This window comes from Asterias rubens, chromosome 12 (genome assembly GCF_902459465.1).
Source record: "Asterias rubens chromosome 12, eAstRub1.3, whole genome shotgun sequence".
Lineage (NCBI taxonomy): Eukaryota > Metazoa > Echinodermata > Asteroidea > Forcipulatida > Asteriidae > Asterias > Asterias rubens.
The window spans coordinates 16,829,035-16,848,968 of record NC_047073.1 but is presented as its reverse complement, the minus strand read 5'-3'; the positions used below and the strand labels follow the sequence as shown (position 1 = coordinate 16,848,968).

Here is a 19,934-nt window from a genome sequence, read left to right as displayed (position 1 = left end):
TGACCGATTGCAAAAAGCCATCACCGATCCCTAAAGTTGACCGATTGCAAAAAGCCATCACCGATCACTAAAGTTGACCACCGATTGCAAAAAGCCATCACCGGTCGTGAATATGCATGACCGATCGCTAAAATGGACCACCGATCGTGTTTTATCACCGCTCGCTAAAGTTGATCACCGATCGCATAGGACCACCACCGATGACAAATTTGATCACCGGTTGCAAAAGACCATCACCGATGATTAAATGCCTCTTTGGCGTTCCATAGTTTATATCTCTAATTGTTATTTATGTTGTTGGCACGGTACTGGAAGCAACAGCTTCGAGTGAGTGTAGAGCCGGGAGAACATAGACCGCTGGTCTTTTTGTTGATGTACTTATCGTCTATAGATTTGGATCCAGCTACAATTAGGTAAATATATGGTACAAAGAAAATGACATTTAATTTAATATCATGTTAAAGTTTATATTCTTCCATGCTATTCCTCCATGTTTGTTCTTAGTGATTTTTGCACACAGTACGTGTAGCTGTTGGGTTTGAACAGTATGGAAGTCAGCAGCCCGTGGTTTATTGTATTTGTTTAGCTCAGTACTTTAACGGGTACATATGTACGAATCGTTTGAATCGTGTTCGGTTTTAAAACTCCACTTCATGAGTGCAAACAATAATCGTACGGATAAGCAAATATTGCACTATCACAACCATTGTGAAAGCACCATGACCCCTGAGTATACATATATAGAAGCCTAGCATTGTGGTCTGGTCACACATTCGACATTTACCAGGGGCTACTATGTTTATCCAAGGATTTAAGGAAGAGGTACGTTTTCATCGAAATAGTTGAGCACACCTGCTAGATACTACAGTTACTGGTGAGGGTGTGTATGTAGCGTCAGCTTGCAGAGCGTCTAATTCTCATACCTCCATGGTCTAAACAACCCAAGTTCACCGGTGTAAGTATGGCCATGGGAGAACCATCCCATGTAGGCATAGGCCTAATGAATAGTGGTGGATAACTGGCTCTCATCATTTAATAGTGTTCTTCAAAATGAGCTGCACCACAAATGGAGGGGATTTATGAACTGGGGCCGATTTCACTAACGTCTATGTTTGCGATCATCGCTAACACACTTGCGATGAGACCGCAAACCTCAAATCCATCGCAATTGCGATGTCGCTAATTCTGCGTTTCACTAAAGTCATCGCAATTGCGATGACGTTAAAAGGGAAATAAAGTGTTTGTACGAGGCTAAAAGTAGTGACCTTTGACATCCCGCGACAAAATCGTCGGTCGTCGCTCGAAATGAAATGGCATTGTGCAGTTTATATGTAAATCGTTGTCATGTTGGTGCATACGAACTATTGTGGACGATGTTTAGGCATTCATTTACAAAGGGTTAAAGCATTTATAGGCCTATGGCCTCTATTATAATTTTAGATTTTAATAAACAGTTTTCGTAAATCTGTTGTAACGGTGGGATTGATGAAAATACTGACATATCTGTCTAATAATACTAAGCTTCACACTGTCAATTTCCACTACATTACACATTTTTTTCTAAAAATGATGGTTAAAATAATCGAACCTATATAGTATCTCCTTTTTACCGATATTAAGGGGCTCTTTGTGCAGTTGCGTCGCTGATAGTTGTCATCGGCAATCTGAGTCTACCAGGTAAAAGACCGCAAGACTAAAATAATGTAGCGCCACTCATTTTACTCTAAATCACGGAAAGTCAAAACGTACACCGCTATAGCTATAAGCACAGAATGGCGCAATGTATCATAAGTTTGTGATGAACTTTTACTTTGCGACCACTAACATGTCATCGCAAGATTGTCATCGCTAAATAAAACTTTGCGACGAGTATATTCATCGTTAAGTTTTAGTGAAATCGTCGGCTAAAAATCCATCGCTAAGTTGCGATGGATTTTAGATTTAGCGATCGATTTCGGCGTTTGCGATGACCAAAACGCGTTAGTGAAATCGACCCCTGGTCTATACAAACTTTCGGACTGCATTCGATTTTCAATGGTAGAATTTGTTTTCTTAGAATCACGAGAGCCTATATGATGAATAACATTGATTACAAAGTATAGGCTGCAACGTTGTAAATGTACTCGTAAGACACATCAAACTCATTTATATGATGGCTATTATAAGCTTGAGTAGTCTGTGGGTATCTTCTAACCATTTTATTTAAATTTACAGTTACATCAACTTCTTATTCAATTGATTTCTTACACTCCTACCATTTACAATGATACACAAAAGACACATAAAGACCATCACTATGCACGTCTTCATTTGAAATTTGTGACCGAAAATTGTTGGAGAAATCACGGGAAATATCGGGAGTTCTCGTTTGTGTATGAAGTTGACCAGCTTCTCGGTGGGAGATTGAAGTGGAAGTTGACCAGCTTCTCGCCTTTTGGCGACAGTTATTTTTTTTTTTACTTTTATGCTCTCCTGGGCACCCCACTGTTGTTTTACTTTGTTTTCTTAAATATTTTTAATGTATGTATATGTGCTTGTAAATGTGATTGCCCGAATAAATATTATTATTATTATTATTATAAGTTGACCAGCTTCTCGGTGGGAGAATGAAGTGGAAGTTGACCAGCTTCTCGGTGGGAGAATGAAGTGGAAGTTGACCAGCTTCTCGGTGGGAGAATGAAGTGGAAGTTGACCAGCTTCTCGGTGGGAGAATGAAGTGGAAGTTGACCAGCTTCTCGGTGGGAGAATGAAGTGGAACTGTATATTTATAACACTTCTGCTCTCCATCATTTAGGGAGTTCACAGGGTTTTTCAACTCAATTTCTGATGATTAAAATAAATCATTTAATGTATATCATTTATATTACAGAGATGGATGTGTTTAATACAATGCATCGTAATAAACGAGTCATCGTAGTTGTATGTGTTTGTGTTGCTACAGTCGGTTTCCTGCTGCACCATAAGCATTACCATGGGTACTACGGGTAAGCAAACAATCAGGATAAATTCCATGTCTGATCCTAAGTCTAAAGTCCAAAGTTTTCCTCAAGTTTAGTAATAATATTAGTCAGTTTGTTTTAGATGGTTCATTGTGTACGGGTTCAACCATACATTATGGTTGAACTGTTCTGCCATCTTGCCGCTTCTATTACGAATTCGTTGTGTCATGTATTATGTTCATCTGTCCTTTATGTCAGTCTGTCTGTCTGTCCTTTATGTCTGTCTGTCTGTCTGTCTGTCTGTCTGTCTGTCTGGTCGTCTCGTTTTCTTGTCTGTCTGGCTGGTTTTTTTTACAAGCTTATGCTTACCAAAACGGCCCCGTACTCTATTTATTTATTTATGTTTACTCTACTTAAAGAAATGTTTTCTGTACTCCGAATACATGTAACTGTTGTTATTCTTTTATGAGAGTATGGAAATAAATGTATTCTTGAATTGAATTGAAATTGAAACCCGTACGTCCGCAATGAACCATTTCTAACGAGTTTCCAGTCGTAAATAAACCATTGTCTACAACTGGAAACTGCGCAAGTTGTAAGTTCATATAAAGGCATATTAATTATTATACACTGCAATCGTATCCATTGATATATTCTAGCAGGGACGCTGCTATTATCATTATCCATTCTTAATAGCAAAATGTTTGGTGTGAGCTTTCAATATTTTCTTTGCAAGACCATTTTCCAAAAACTCCAAAACACATATTTTTACCAAGCCTAACTGATAAAACAGTCACACATATCTATATTCACATTGTTTAAAGACTATGGACACTATTGGTAATTGTTAAAGACCAGCCTTCTCTCTTGGTGTATCTCAACATAATATGCATAAAACAATAAACCTGTGAAAAATTGAGCTCAATCGGTCATTGAGTTTGCGAGATATTAATGAAAGAAAAAAACACCCTTGTCGCACAATGGTCACAGTTGTGTGCTTTAAGATGCTTGATTTCGAGACCTCAAATTCTAAATCTGAGGGTCTCAAAATCAAATTCGTGGAAAATTACTTCTTTCTCGAAAACTATGCCACTTCAGATGGAGTCGGTTCTCACAATGTTCAATATAGGTTTTCTCGGTCAAATTCGGCAAATGAGCAGCCAATTTCATTTCAGGCGCTCGAATTAAAGCTGTTTTGCCTCACCGGTTTTTACTGCGTTTCAAATTCAGAATTCGGTCATTCAATTTCGTTTTGAGGCATTCAAGTTCCTATCACACTCATTCTTTTTCATGACACACAATCATCATTCAATTTAGCAAAGCTGGTTCGACTAGAGATTTTGCTGATTTAATCATTTTCAATTTCGTAAAGAGGCAATCAATTTCGCTCACCGAGGATTCAAATAAGTACGACTAAAGAAATACGAATAAACAGATAAACTGTATAAGGCAAACCGTTTCGTACCTTCACAGGTTCAAGATGGAATGCTCCCTTCAAAAAGGCGAAGTCGAGTTGAACAATCAATCAATCAAAATGAAATATTATTTTCTTTATTTTATGTTTCCAGTAGACTTTACCTTGGCCCCCATGAGGATTGTTTTCTTCTTTATTTTTTCGGGAGACCTTCAATGGTTAACTGACCAAGACCTGACATTTGAATGTGTTTGAATGGTTTTTTAAAAGTTTTTTTAAAGGGTTTTTCCAGTTGTTGTTTTTTGGTAAATATTCACCAACCATCTGTTGGCGTGCCAGACATCTTGGCATATTATGTTCAAGAGTGCCAACAAATTAACCGCATGCCTTAAACATTAGTAAAAGAACAAGAACAAAAGAAACAACAAGTTAACCAAGCGTTTTTAAGACTGCACAAAATATCAAAATTGACTGCCTCAAAATTAAATTGAATGACTAAACACACGCCTTAAAAACACTCCTGCGAATTTGAATGCAGCTTCGATGAATTGTTAAATTGAATGATTATTTCGTTAAATCGAATGACGTAAAAGTAGATTTGACTAGTCTTAAAATGAAATCGAATGACCCTTTTTTAGTAGCATTCGATTTCGTGCGAAATAGAACAGGCTGGTGGTTAAATTGGCTGCTCATTTTCCGAAATTGACCGAGAAAACCTATACTATCAGCCTCTCCCCATCACTCGTAACCAGGAAAGGTTTTATGATAATAATTATTTAGGTGTGCGTGCTGATGCACGAACACCTATTGTTTTTGCTCAGTTTTTTTTTTCTTCTCCATCTTCCTTCTTCTTCACCGTCAACTCTTCTCTACAGCATAACTCAAGATTCAAGCCAAACTGAACCTTGAAACTCATCAGACAATTGAACCTCAATACGAAGACGGCACAGTTTTCATTACGTCATGATGACGTCATTAGGTGTCAAATTACAAGGTTTTTAAAGTTGAAAAGGGACCATTTTCCAACAAAACTACAAGTATGAATACATTTGCATTGACGTTATAAGATACATTATACACCTTCAGATAGTCCATCACATAATTATAAAATGTTTACAAGTCATACATCAGCTGAAAGGTTTTAATGAACTAGTCAGGATCTACACAAATGAAATCAGTTTAAACTTGGCTTCTTGTTCAAACCAGAGGTTGTAAATATTTGGTCAAAGAAAAATAAATTTCACAACCACACATTTGATTTTTTATATATTTATACGTCATTGGGTAGGTATGTAACAACTTAAGAAACGATACACAACATTGACTATTAAACCTTGACCTCCAGTTAAACAGGAAGATGCAGTTAATTATTTGAAAAAATATTACTCCAGAACCAGAAATTAGTTGTTTATTATCTGAACGTCGTCAGATAAGGCTTTGAAAAACATTACTAACGCTATAATTTGTGCCCTGAAAAAATTGTCTTCCGGTTCAAACCGGATGTTTAAATTTTATATTTGAAAAAAATCATAACATCTGAACCATACATTGGATTTTTTTCAATCTATGCATCATCTGAAAGGTCTTAATAGACTTATCACGTGCTATACAATATGCGACCCTGTTTGACCTTGACTTCCAGTTAAAGTTGGAAATTGATATATAATGTTTGAACAAAAAAAAATCCTAAACCACATGATTTGATTTTTATCATCTATACGTCAAAAGAAAGAACTCAAAAGACATCACCAACGCTACCCAGTGTGACCTCATTTGACAGTACCTTCCGGTTCAAAACGGAAGTTGAAACTTTATATTTGGAAAAATCATAACTTCTAAACCAAATATTGGATTTTTACAACCCATCCATCATTTAAAAGGTCTTAATAAACTTATCACGCGCTACATAAAAAGTAACCCCTATTTGACCTTTTATCCGATGTAAACCGGAAGTTGGTGTTTAATTTGTAAAAAAATCATAACTCCTTTACCAGTCATTGGATTGAGGAGGTAAAATGTTGTCACCAATTCATTCACTCACTCACCACGAACACCTTGTTTTTGTAGTAAACAAAAACTGTACATGTACCTCTAGTTTTGTCTTAATAATTACCAAACCTTATTTTGGTAACGAGTAATGGGGAGAGGTTGATAGTATACAAATATTGACTGCTTCGAGTGCTATGGTTAAAACTATGACTCCCGAGGTGATCCCCGGGAGCGTTCCGAGGCGAAGCCGAGGGAAAATAGAACGCTACGGGGATCACCGAGGGAGTCATAGTTTTTAACCATTGCACGAGTAAAAGCAGTCAATATTTGTTTTATAACACCCCACACATTAAAATTCTAAATACTGTACTATTATTATTAAGTTACAGACCTGAATGCTACAATCCACGGACGACGCGAATACAGATTGCAAACACTTTTACTGTGCTATTAATTTATCATCCTCGTACACGCAACGGACGTCTGGGTACTGCACGCCGTGTGCTAGTCGTCGGACTAGCGCATGGCAAACCGACGCACTATCACACGGCCGTCGTCTAGTAAAACTAAGACATGTCATGTGACGCGCTCTAAACCAATGAGCAGGCAGAATACTTGCAAGGGGTGTTATAATATAAAACATTGTGAGAAACTGCTCCCCCTGAAGTGACATAGTTTAGAAAGAAGTAATTTTCATCGAATCTGATTTCGAGACCTCAGATTTAGAACTTGACTATAGGTCCCGAAATCAAGCATCTGAAAGCACACAACTGTCAATGTAATATTCCGTGTAGTTAGGACCTGGTTCGAAGTTTGAAGTGTCATTGTTTTTAACATTGTTTATACATACCATGTTTAACTGCATTCAAGATTGTTGCTAGGGCAAATTGGATGCCGGCTAATTTTATCGAGAGCATGGTCGAGAGGGTGGGTGAATGGGGCAGCGTAGCGCCTCACAACCCGGTGGGATCAACATGGGCAGCGTCTTTGGAAGCTGAAGGTATTAGGTTTTTTTTTTTTTTTTTTCCCCCCATATACACCGATGTGTGTAGCACTGTATACTCAGTACTTCCCCGAGTCCTGTGAAAAAAAATCACAGGCATTTTACTCGGTAGGATTCGAACCCACGACCCTTAGGTTTTGTTTAAGCTTTGATGGGTTTCCCAGGCTCTCTCTCTTGCCCATTTGTGCCTTTGACATAGTCATTGTCAGAGGAAAAAACATGTCTAGGGAGCCATAGAAAATAAATACTTTTTAAGTTTTAAAGTAAAATGTTAGGGTAAAATAAATAAAATATTCTGTTTCCGACTTAAATCCCATCTCAAGGTAGACTACTACTACTAGGCAGAATTTTTGAGTGTTAAATTTATCAATAAAAAAGCTTGCAGTTGCATACATTCATCAGCAGGCAATGCAGATAAGTGGAGAGACAAGTTCAGAAACACACAGGATGACGGGACACATGTCCGATCACTGCCGCAAAATCTAGACTATTCCATTTCAAAAAGGAGCCTCACATTTGTAAATTTGAAAAGCCATGTTTCAACTATTTCTATCTCCATGGTTTCACTTAGTTATATTCATTGACAATTTCTGAACGAAGTGCATTCAATAAACTCAAATCGATTCTTGTCATTTCATTTTTTATGTTTTCGGTTTTTTTTTCCACAAGTATTAATAGACAGGAATCCATCAACCCTACCCTCACTCTGAAAATTCAAAATAAAAACTTCATGCATTGTGGACGACTCCACCAACCTTGTCCGCCATCAGATAAACTTTTGTTTTTGATCGCCCTCCGGGCGAGTCAACCAAAATTCTTGATCGCCCGCAGGTTTTTTCACTAGCCTGCTGCATGTACATGTATGATTAAAAAAAAATAGAAACTTAAAGAAAGAAAAAAAAATAGATATAGTGTTTGTAGAAACAAACACAAGGTGTTCGGATATCGTCAGGGCCAGTGTTTAAGTCAATGAAATAAGCTCGTCAAATAGATCGTTAAAATGCAATTTTTTTTCTCGATGGGTATTATGGTAATTTAGCATCAAAAAGACTGTTGCTCGAACAACTAACAATTAAAGGAACACGTTCCCTTATGAGGTGCCAAGTGTAAACTTATTGTTTAACGCAGCTATTTACAAATGATTCATTATTTAATATATAATTCATTATTTTACCATTGTTTAATCTTTGTTTACAAATAATCAGTTTTTCACAACACAATTATTTATATCGTATGAAATCTTTCACTATATATAATTAATCCTAATATACACAATTTCATTATTTATAAATAATGTAGACGGATATTTGCCGACCGTGTTAGTCGACGAGGTAAAAGGAAAACCACGTAATTTCGAGTGATACGTGTATGGATCATTATATTTTCTACTTTTAAAATATCTTTTTAATCATATGCATTTTATAACAAACGGTTACAAACGCTTTTCAGCGACCAACTCGACCGATCCAAGGCAACGTGTTCAACGTGTTGCACTAATAGTTGCTAGCTCATAAATGACAATAACAGAACATTTGCACCGGCTGTTGGAACCCTGGATTAATTAATAACGTTCCAAACATGAATAATTCACCAGTGACCTTTATGGATATGGACTCCAGTTGAAATCTAGGGACGAAACCTTGCATCGTGTAGATTGGTTGTTCAGACCCTACGTGATTGTTTGGGGTTTCCCTCTACCAGGGTTGCGCACCACATCTTAAACTGATATTTATTTACTCCTTTTCCACAAAAGTATCTTCGGGTTTATGGTTCTTTCGACAAAGACGAATAAAGCACAAAAACAAAATTTTTACATAAATTTATGCCGGTCGGAGTTCGATATTTGTTGTTGGATCCCGGTCGGCTAAAGCATGGGGCCGGTTATAGCCGACCGGCTCCGACCGTGGTATAGCTACAACTAAAGGTGTGTGTGTTTTTTGTGTAAACTGTATATTAGACATCGCACAGGCGGCTATTTTGTTGAACCAAAGTTTGACTCCAAAAAAGGGCGAATCGTAAGTTCCAAATTAATGGAAAATTTGTGTTCCTGTAAAAATATACTCACTAATCACTGGTGTTAATACTCAACTCTTCAAATGAATAAAGAGTCTCAAAAAGCAACATTTTGAGAGATGTGAAGACGTGATTTCATTCATTGACTACTTGTGCATGTGTACCTTTCGTTTTTAATAGACAAGTACCAGATCAGCGAATATCTTACAAACTCGGCGGTGGTTCTGCTTTGATTAACATGATTCGGCTAAAGGACAAGATGACGGTCGAGTTGGATCAACAAACTAATAAAGACATGGATACTGAGAAACGTTGGGGGCTTGGGGAGAAGGGATACAACAGACCAATGGATCAGGGAAGAAAGTAAGTCACGTGATGACAATGGATTATCATTCCTTCAGAGACATTTTGATAACACACTTTTAACTCTTCGAGAGATGGAGAGACTATGTAGTAAGTTAACGTTTTATACCGTTAAGACAAACCATAGAGCAAGTATAGATTTACGGGTCGTGGCTCTGAAATTAACTTAGGTGATGTGGCGATGTTGCATTAGTTTACTAACCGAAACGACAGGTAATTATTTTACGCTGAGGTATTGTGTATTAGTTTAAACAAGTACCAGAATGATCAGATAATGGCATAATAAGTCTGGACTATTATCGTTAAAGACACTGGACACCTTTAGTAGTTGTCAAAGACCAGTATTCGGAGTTGGAGTATCTCAACATGCATAAAATAACAATCCAGCTGTGAAAATTTGTGCTCAACTGGTCATCGAGTTTGCAGGAGAGTAATACAAGAAAAAACACCCCTGTTGCAATACTTTGTTTGCTTCCAGATGCATAATAAAAGGCTTCAGCTGAAGTAAGTTTTTTACTGAGTGAGATTATACCTCTTTCTCAAAAACTTTGTGTAATACTTCAGAGGGAGCCGTTTCTCACAATGTTTTATATTGTCAACAGCTCTCCTTTGCTCGTTACCAAGTAGGCTAAGTCTTAATGCTAACAGCTATTGTTGAGTAATATTACCAATAGTGTCCAGTGCCTTCAAGATCACCGTTCAATGTATTGGACGTGTTTGCGTTACACGCATACATTGGGCCATTGGGCCAACGTTGGTGTTTGTTTGGCACCGTTGGCGTTGGTATTGTGTCAGCTTTTGGCGTTGGTCCCATGTTGGCACTACGTCGCCACGATCGGCATTGGCACTATGTTTAGTTCTGACATTGGGCCAACGTTGGATGTAGGTCGGCAGAATCACGTTGGGTTTACACTGGCGATCAATATTAAGCCAAGTTTTTAGTAAATTAAACAATATCCGGCATTGTGGTGGTTCCCGAAGTAGGACCAACTTTGGCTCTAAGGCGGCAGTATTATTATTATTCAACAATAATTATTTATAAAAGACACTGGCAATAAAAAAAATTAAAAAAAATGCATTGGACTTGTTTGCTTAACATCACATTGGTTTTACGTTGGCACTCAATGTTTAGAGATAATATACTGTGGCTCAGAACAACGTAAACAATAGCAAATTTAATGTGACAGGCGCCACCTAGCGTTCCAAAGTCCCACATTGGAAGGGGTTTGTTGGGTGTATTTTATACCGACCCCCTTATGGTCTTGCAAACTGATAACTTCATTGGTTCACATTTAGTTGCCATAACCTGCTCAATTCAACTTTAATTCCAGATTTAAAAAAACATTTTCAGATGAACAATTTTCAACTGCTTATATAGAGTTTGGTTTCTTGTTCTCTTGTCATTTTGTTTCAAATTTTGTATCACTTTTTATTTCAGGCTGATTAACGTAGAAGTCTTGGCAATTTTGGAGACACCCGAGAAGAAGGAAAAGAATTGGTCTGATTATGAGGACCTTCTCTTGAATTGGAAATGGAAGCCGAGTCAGACCAACCTAACCCGAGTCAGGTCAGTTGAGCACACATTGAACAGTCGTATGTCAAGGGCAGACCAACATCCCAGTGTTGGTTTGTTTGTTCTGGATGTGTTCTGGTATAGACCAAAGGCACTGCGGGCACCAAGATCCAAAGAATCCTTGCAAAAGTGCTCCTCGCAGTCTGCTAGCCAATGGTCATAATGGCGGAATTGTTTTCAATAAATTCATCCGAAACTAATTTTTGTTTAAAAGTAGATTAAATGCTTAGTTTCCTTGTGCTTATTTATTTTTGTAATCAAAAGTGGACATTCGTTCGAACGCCTCTGCTTCATTTCTGGCTACCGTAACTAAACTGCTCTTTTTAAAAAAGCGATTAAAACAATACATATTTTAAATTGAGTGGAACATAAAAATCAACTAACCCGATTAATAAATGGTTCTTTTAGAGAGGAGTTGGAAGCCCAACATGTGGATATACGTGATCGGTTACTCACATCCAATGCAACAATGAAAGAAGGCCAAGTTATGACGATGTATCTATCGGGCCAGAATGCTTCACTTACTCCAGTGTTTGCACAACAACAGGACAAGGTTAGGTTTATTCTAATGTTTGGCTCGTTTATACCATCAATGGTAAACGTAAATAAAAACATCTGCTAGTTATCACGAAACATGATACAACAAACTGTTCAAATAAAAATATTGTTTTTGTAAAACAGCGGATTTGTTTTGGCAGATGTTCTATATTGAAGTATGTGTTGTATGTTTCATGTGATAATTTAATGTTATTGTTTAATATTGTTGTTTGTTGTATTATATTTATCTAGATGAACATTTTACTCATTGAACTTTCGGGTTTCATTATGCAAACGGCCTTATTTAAGTTCTATTTATAATGGATGCGGATGGAATTAAGACAAAACACCAATCATTATTGTTACAGGTATCACCTTTCAAAGGGAAACAGTTCAAGAAATGCAGTGTTGTTGGGAACAGTGGTTTACTTGTAAACAGTATGTGTGGCTTTGCAGTCGATGATGCAGAATATGTATTTAGGTGAGTATGACAGTGGTTTACTTGTAAACAGTATGTGTGGCTTTGCAGTCGATGATGCAGAATATGTATTTAGGCGAGTATGACGTCATTCCACTAATCTCCATAGCAACAAGTGTTTCTCTTCTAGAGAAATACAGTTTGTTTTGACTTCTGTCTTATGACTCGCCCACATTAAGTCTGCCTGCGACTTTGGTTTATAGTTAACATCTTTTTCCAGGCATGACTTGATATTTAGTTCTAATCTTCATGTACAAGTCGTTCTAAAGTGACCTATTTCGCCATTATCTTATTACTTTAATTTTGAAAATTAAAATTGTATGATTTCAGGATAAATGTTCCGGAAATGGACCCTTACGTCTTGGATGTTGGCTTTAAGACTGATTTTACAACCCTTAACCCAAGTATCTTCAAAAGAAAGTGAGTGATAGCTTCATTTTTCTTGAGCCATGGGAAACAAATCTAAAACTTTATCATAGTTTGGTCATATTGCGTTTTCTTCCACTTCCATCCCAGACCAGTCTGGTACCTTTGACATTACGAGGGCATTCTCTAACCCCCATGGCTATAATCTGGAATGGGTCGTTAGTGTAGTCTGGTACCTTTGACATAACGAGGGCATTTTTATTCAAGATCCCATCACCGTTTCTCTGGTCCAACCAACACTATATAAATAGCAACTCCATTGGGGCACAGTATCACAAACTCACTGAGTTGGGAGACAGGTGGTTTCTTGTCCAATATTTTTGGTGAATTGCCAGATTTTTCTTTTGGTCTGTTGTGTTTGTTTGTAGTTGGTGCATGTTTGTATATTAATTATGTATTGTTTGTAGTTGGTACATCGTTGTAAGTTAAATATGTATTGTTTGTATTTGGTACGCAATGTGCCATAGAGCAAAACTGGTGTGAAAAGAGCCGGTGTGGTCTCGACGTTTGAAACAGTTACACTGATCGTCTTTGAGAGAAGCCAAAAGCGTCGAGACCAAATCGGCTCTTTTCAGAGCCAACACTCCTCCAAAAGAAATTTTACATACTTATATCGCAAGTTTACTGTAGGTTTTCTCGGTCAAATTCGGCAAATGAGCAGCCAACTTAATTTTAATGCGTTCGAATTAATGCTGTTTTGTCTCTCCAGTTGTTACTGCGTTTCAACTTCAGCATTCGGCCATTCAATTTCGTTCTGAGTCGAGTCAAATTCATTCAGCACTTTGCTCAATTATCGTATCGTCATTCTTTTTCGTGACACACACGTCCCAAGAAGCGTCTGCGAGTTTGAATGCTGCTTTGATGAATAAAACAACTTACTGGTTAAATTGGCTGCTTATTGCCGAAATTGGCCGAGAAAACCTAGTTAATTGTTAGTTAATTCTGATCTTATTTTTCCATCCACAGCATACAAAGCTTTAAACAGTGTAAGAATGAATATAATTCCTTCCTTTTTGTCAATATTTTCCTCCAGGTATAATTATTTTGGGAGTCAGCAGTTGACTGATAAATTTAACTCTGACATGGCTCAATTCCAGGGTATCTTAATGTTACCGTGTTTTAGTGATGAGGCTTGGATGCCGATATGCTCCCGTGCCTTACAACGCCTTACACCCAAGAAGTACCTAAAAGTCGCCTTCGGAGATCCACAGCAATTCTCACTAATCAGGGACTACTGGGTTACAAAGGGTCTCTCAAAATACCCATCCACTGGTGAGTTATTGACAAAAAGCATTAAATACCCATCCATAAATACCTCAGACAGTTTCGCTATTCCTATTGGTGGAGAGCGAGTCACGTGGGTGTGTATAAACCTTTGTTTATGACCTGTAAAAAGTGTTGAAACATGGGCGTGACACGCGAGCTTGCACCTGTGTTTATAATTACAGTTTCTTAATTCCTATTGGTCGAGGCAACGGCTGAAACAGTTGTGACATATCACGCGATACGCGCGACGCGCACAGCATTCCCTTATAAGGAGTTGTTTACCCGAGGTCGGCGGATCGGAGGGCTTACCATTTCATAGCTGGAGGTGCTGTGTTGAAAGAAATCATTGAACAGTTATATTTTTGCATTTACTTTACTTTTTGACCAAAAAGTGTTGATGTTTTTGACCGAAAAGGTAATTATGAATGGGAATCAAAGTGTGTCGAATCGGTTTTCAACTAGTGGTTTAAACCCGCCTCTGATTCCCTAATTAATCATTGGCAGTCATAAAATAAGTCACTTCCGCCTTCTTTTATTATCTGTTAGGCTTTTGAGACGACAGGTGGCAGTAGACTAGTTAAATCCATAGACATTTTCGCAAACAGCAGTGCGCAAGCCCCAGTACTTTGGATTTAACATTGATCTCCATTATACTCTGGAGATGAATAGACCTTATTGCAGATAGCAAAAATCCGACGTCCCGCAAAGGATTGTGGGAGATATTTGGCACCTCCAGTTATACGGTCGTCACGTAACGTGTTCTACAAAGTTTTTTTGTAAACAATAAGTTTGTAAACATTGACATTGTTTGTGGTGGACGGTCATGCTTCTGTGGCGGAAGACAGTTTCACCCACGAATGGGTGTACCTCCATGCTTTATTTAGCCATGTCAGATGTGTAATATTAATATAAAAAACTACGACAATAATGCCATCGGACCAGTGTGTGTGCTTTGCGACTCAACGGAAGAACGGGGGAGGCGGGGGAGTGTACATGTACGTACATACGTAGGTAGGTCCATGCATGTTCTTTTGACTTTGAATGAACACAAAATAGTTTAATAAAATATCAATAAAGCTTGTTGATGATTTAATCATGACCGGGTCATGATTAAATCATCAAGCATGTCAAACCCAACAAGCTGTAGGCTACAATTTGAGCATTGTATAGGCTAGATTTATGTGTGATTGGTGGTAGAAACTAAAAAAGAAACATAGGCCTATTCAATTATATATTCCTCGACATTTTTTAGAGATAACAGATATTGATATTATATTCAGAATATAATATCAATATTCTGATAATGATACTGCTCATTAATTAGCTCATAGTCATATTAGTCATGACTGACTTTCAGGGCAGAGTGTTTGGTTATGATTTACAAGGCAAAAGATCATTCATAAATGCCTCAATCAGTTTCGCTATCTGCATTCCTGTTGTGGTGGAAAGCGCTTCACGTGGGGTCAGGGTGTTTAAAGTTAACGAGTGATAAAGACCAGCTGGAGCTGTTTATAACCGGTTGTTTTCGGATATGTTTATGCATAATATGTGCTGGTCTTGGTGCTAGATGTTTTCACCGATACGGGCGATGTTTGTGAGTTGGCCGCGCTGGGTATGAAAGCAAAACAAGAAACGTCTTGCACCAAGACTAACTACGCACACACCACACAGTGCATCCGAAAATTGTCTCAGTCATTAAAATGCAACACATGTCAGGTCATCAAGTAAGATAGGTAAAAGAGGAACAAGGGCTGAACGACCATGACCCTGCCTGTTTTAAACGCCTTTTTAAGAACTTGTAACCACTCATTTATTCCCTTAGTTTTTGTCTGCTTTATCTTTCAGATAATTACTTGTGCATCAACATGCTTCGTGACAGCACTCATATTGGAAGCAGTTATTCTCCCAGTTCTGTGTTCACTCCAAAGATGTGATCTGTACTGTTGTTTTGTGGACTCGACCAACCACATCCTACTTCTTTTGCTGCAGGAGAGTTCATTGACCATCTTCTGAATTGACTAAAGGCTGTGTGTGTGTATGTGTGTCTTCATGCTCTTGAGGCCATTTTTGACTGATGACACGTAAATTGGCGATGAAAAGATAAATGTTAATTGCAGAGTGAACTGTGACGCAAGCGTTCTGTCGGCTGTTGGGCTTTCAAAACACCTAAAGGTATCGCAAGTGCTTCTTAATATGCCTGTGCGTGGCGTCCTGCGGTTGTAGGCTACAATTCTCGGAGAAAGTAGAATAATACAATACAATACAAACAATAACACTGTCCAAACGTCCATTTCCACTGTCTTGAAGAGTTTAAAGCTTCATTTATTCTGGTTACTTAAATCATACAATAATACTTCATAATGCAAAGATTTAAATAATACCAAGGGTTGCAATTGCAAAGATCTAGAGGGTTGTAGTTAACCGCCTCAGTACAGTCAACATGAACAATACCTGAGGCAAACAAGGGTAGATAATAATTGAGTAAAGTAAACTGCAATGTAAGTGTTTTTAAGGGGCCATGAAAATACCAAGTGTGTTATAAAGTTAATATTACCAATTTAAATATTTGAAGAAAAAAAATTAAAGGATGGAAATTGTAAATAAAAAATTGTTTGTAAACAAATATATGGAACAAAAAGTGTGACAGGTTTGGATTTATTTTCAGCAAGAGTTAAATTATGTGTACCCACAGTTATCAATGAAACCTTTAAACTCTCACCATAAAATGGGTCAAATAATTACAGATGCTTGTTAGATTGTGAACAATTGTTTTCACACCAACCCCAGGAGTTAAATTCACAACATGCATGATGTAGCATTCACAAACTAGAGTTTGTCATAGGTTTTATACATAGCTGCAGTTTTATCATGGCACAGTCATCTTTAGATTCCATTCCAACCTGTGGGTGTAGCAGATAGTCTGACCCCTCTTCTAGAGTCTTTTTGTGAACAAGGACTCTGACATGCATGACGTGTTTGCCAAAGGTGGCTGCAGCTTAATAAATATCAATTGTTTTAATAATGGCTTTGTGAAGTCATGAGACAGCTTAATACATAAAAAATTGCCTCTGGCAGTACTGAACCCATTATTAGTGGGCCCTGAACCACCTGACCACAGTGCCAGTCTACTTACTTGTTAATTTAAATCCAAATTTTGAAGATGCAGAGTTTGCAGAGAATCACATTTAAGTGCTCACAATACTTCTTCTTTGATGGCAAGGTTTGAAATGACTTTTCACCCACTTAAACTACAAAATGAGACCTATCAGTATAATTAGTTTAGAATCGTTTAGAATCAAAAATGTATTAATTGGGATAGTTGCCCCCAAAATAATAAAGTTAAATGGTAACAATTTCCAAGTAAAACCAAAAGGATTTATTTTTTGAGGATGCCCAATGCAGAATCTATTTTTGTTGTTGAATAAATCAAACTTATTTGAAAACAAAAATTAAAAAGAAATTATATTCTTTTTTCAAATTCCTACCTTAAGAAGGGTTTCGCTCATGTGACCTAGTCCTTGCTTTTCGAATTACAAACCTACAAAAACTCATAGTCTCATATCATATGATAAAATTATAGGCATAACAAACATACCATTATTACAGTACCAGTAGGGTCTAACAATAAAGCTTACAACTTGATGCTTTATGGTACAGTGTACTAAAAGTATCATTTTTGTAATACATGCACAAAACAAAGCACAAAGTATGTAATTATATTATGCACAGAATCATGTTCGTACAATACGTGTACATCAAACTTGTATAAACTGAACCCTTGAATAAAAAATGTTTATGCTAGGACTACTTCTAAGTTCTAGAAACTAGAAGTATGCTAGGACCTACACCAGAACCTTGTCGTACTTGTCATGTCATGATCTACGGTATAACCATGGAGGTAGAAATAGATTTATATTAATAAATATAAGTATAAACCACAATTACTTAGTCACTTTTGGTCACTGTAATTTTGAACCATATCAGTGGTAGACCTAAAAAGTTGATGGTGTGAGAAATAAGGAAAAAGTATCATCTGCCACATAAAGTTTTAAAAATGTACAACTACCAAGCTATTTTATTTACGTCCACGTCATTGCTGATTAGTGGCATACAATTACAGATACAATCGAATCAAGACAATGTAACCATTGATGGGCTTTATCCACAGAGCTATATCTAGACTCTATCTAGACCAGGAATAAGAAATGTTTTTATTTTTTGTAAAACAGTCATGACAGTCCTCGATCATCATGACCTTGGCAATGTTTCTCTGTTTTGTAACAGAACAAAATGTCTTACTTTCGTCATGGAGGTCGTCCATGCTTTTGTCGAAGTATTTATCAGCACAAATCGGAGTCACTGGTGGGAAGTTTTGGTTGTTATTTCCGATCCTTCGAGGGTGACTGATGGTTGCGGGAGGGTCACTGATCCGTGTTGCAACTTTTCGCCATTGACCTTGTCAATGTCAGTCTTCCGACGCCCTACAGGGGTACAGACGTAGACGGGCAAACCTAAAAACAGTAATTTTATCACGAAAAAATGTCGCCTTTGGAGTTTGTCTTTAACTACTGTGTCTTGGCACATTCACTCTAGCTAAAGATTACCTTAGTTCGTCTATGCCAGAACTATTTATTCTATCAATCAGCTCTTTCTCGTTCACTCCTGCCACATCCATTTTGCAAACCGATCGATCGTGTACGAACGTTGAACGTTGTTTACTTTTTTGAGCGAGGTGCCAAATTTTTCCCACAGTCCTTTGCGTGCACATGCGCAGTTGTTCAAAGTCGCTATCTGCAATAAGGTCTATAGACCTTTTCGCAAATACTGGGGCGCGCGCGTAAAGCTTGGAATTAGGTGCATTGTGGTCTAGCTGGTATCCAATTTGATCCACATCAATCCCACATTGCACCTCATTCAACAGTCTGCGCTTGCGCATTGGTATTTGCGATAAGGTCTATGGTATTAACTAGTCTGCTGCCACCTGTCGTCTCAAAAGTTGCTTTGGGGGTGCGTTCCGCATTGTGCAAAGGGTCTATTATTATCGGTTATGTGGGCATTCTCAGAACACAATTGAAATTCACTTGGTATAGTGCGCTGTCACATAGCGTTTGGAAGTCTCCAAATGTGCAGATTTTGTTGTTGAGACATCCATGTTTCAACTCGCATTTTAAATAAAATAATACTAAACATTAGAATTGTATCTTATAATTTGTTTGACATAATTGTAATGGGTTAATATTATTTTTGTTTGAAGGTTTATACCTTGTCACTGCCGCTATTGCCCTCTGCAACGAGGTACATTTGTATGGATTCTGGCCCTTCGTGGAGTCCAACCTACCCCACGTGACCACGCACCCAGTCAAGTATCACTACTTCGATAACTCCCACATGGTACGAACTCATGATATGCATGCTGAGTTTGATCAGTTGACCAGACTTCACCAAGAGGGCGTCCTAAAGATACACATACAGAACTGCGAGGACGCTGAAAAGGCCGAAAAGGCGAAGCAACGAGTGGTTTCTGCACACGGTATCTCCATTCAATCTAAGAAGACAGTTACAGCACGGAAATTCAATCTTGAGAAGATGTGGGGGGATTGATGCACTATGCCTTAAAGTTGATTACAACATGTGCCTTACTAGTCTTCGTATATGGTTAAACTAAGTGTTACCTTGGTGGTCTTAATAACGGAGCGCTTAGTCATGTCTTTGCTAAGGTGTTAACGTATTTCACAGGTTAACAAACAAAAATTAGGCGGCCATCTTGCGTGTTCACAATGTATTTGTTTTGTTACGTCATTTATTTTCGTGCGGTAAGCACCGGAAGGTTAGCATGCCTTTTCGTGTGCTTACGGTTAGCATTGCTATGATATGAAAATCGCACAGTAAGCACAACATCGGCCGTTAAGCAGCTTTAATGAAATTGGGCCCAG

General features: G+C 37.8%; 1 protein-coding gene across 1 annotated transcript; it reads left to right on the top strand.

The window, feature by feature from the left end:
• Positions 1-306: 306 nt before the first annotated feature.
• Positions 307-19,797, top strand: LOC117298093 (alpha-2,8-sialyltransferase 8B-like). Its single transcript, XM_033781334.1, has 9 exons — positions 307-413; positions 2,870-2,984; positions 9,539-9,721; positions 11,160-11,288; positions 11,703-11,847; positions 12,200-12,312; positions 12,640-12,729; positions 13,769-14,007; positions 19,256-19,797. Exons 2-9 carry the CDS (start codon positions 2,872-2,874, stop codon positions 19,600-19,602), a joined length of 1,359 nt encoding a protein of 452 aa, XP_033637225.1. The 5' UTR covers positions 307-413; positions 2,870-2,871; the 3' UTR covers positions 19,603-19,797.
• The last annotated feature ends 137 nt before the right edge of the window (positions 19,798-19,934 follow it).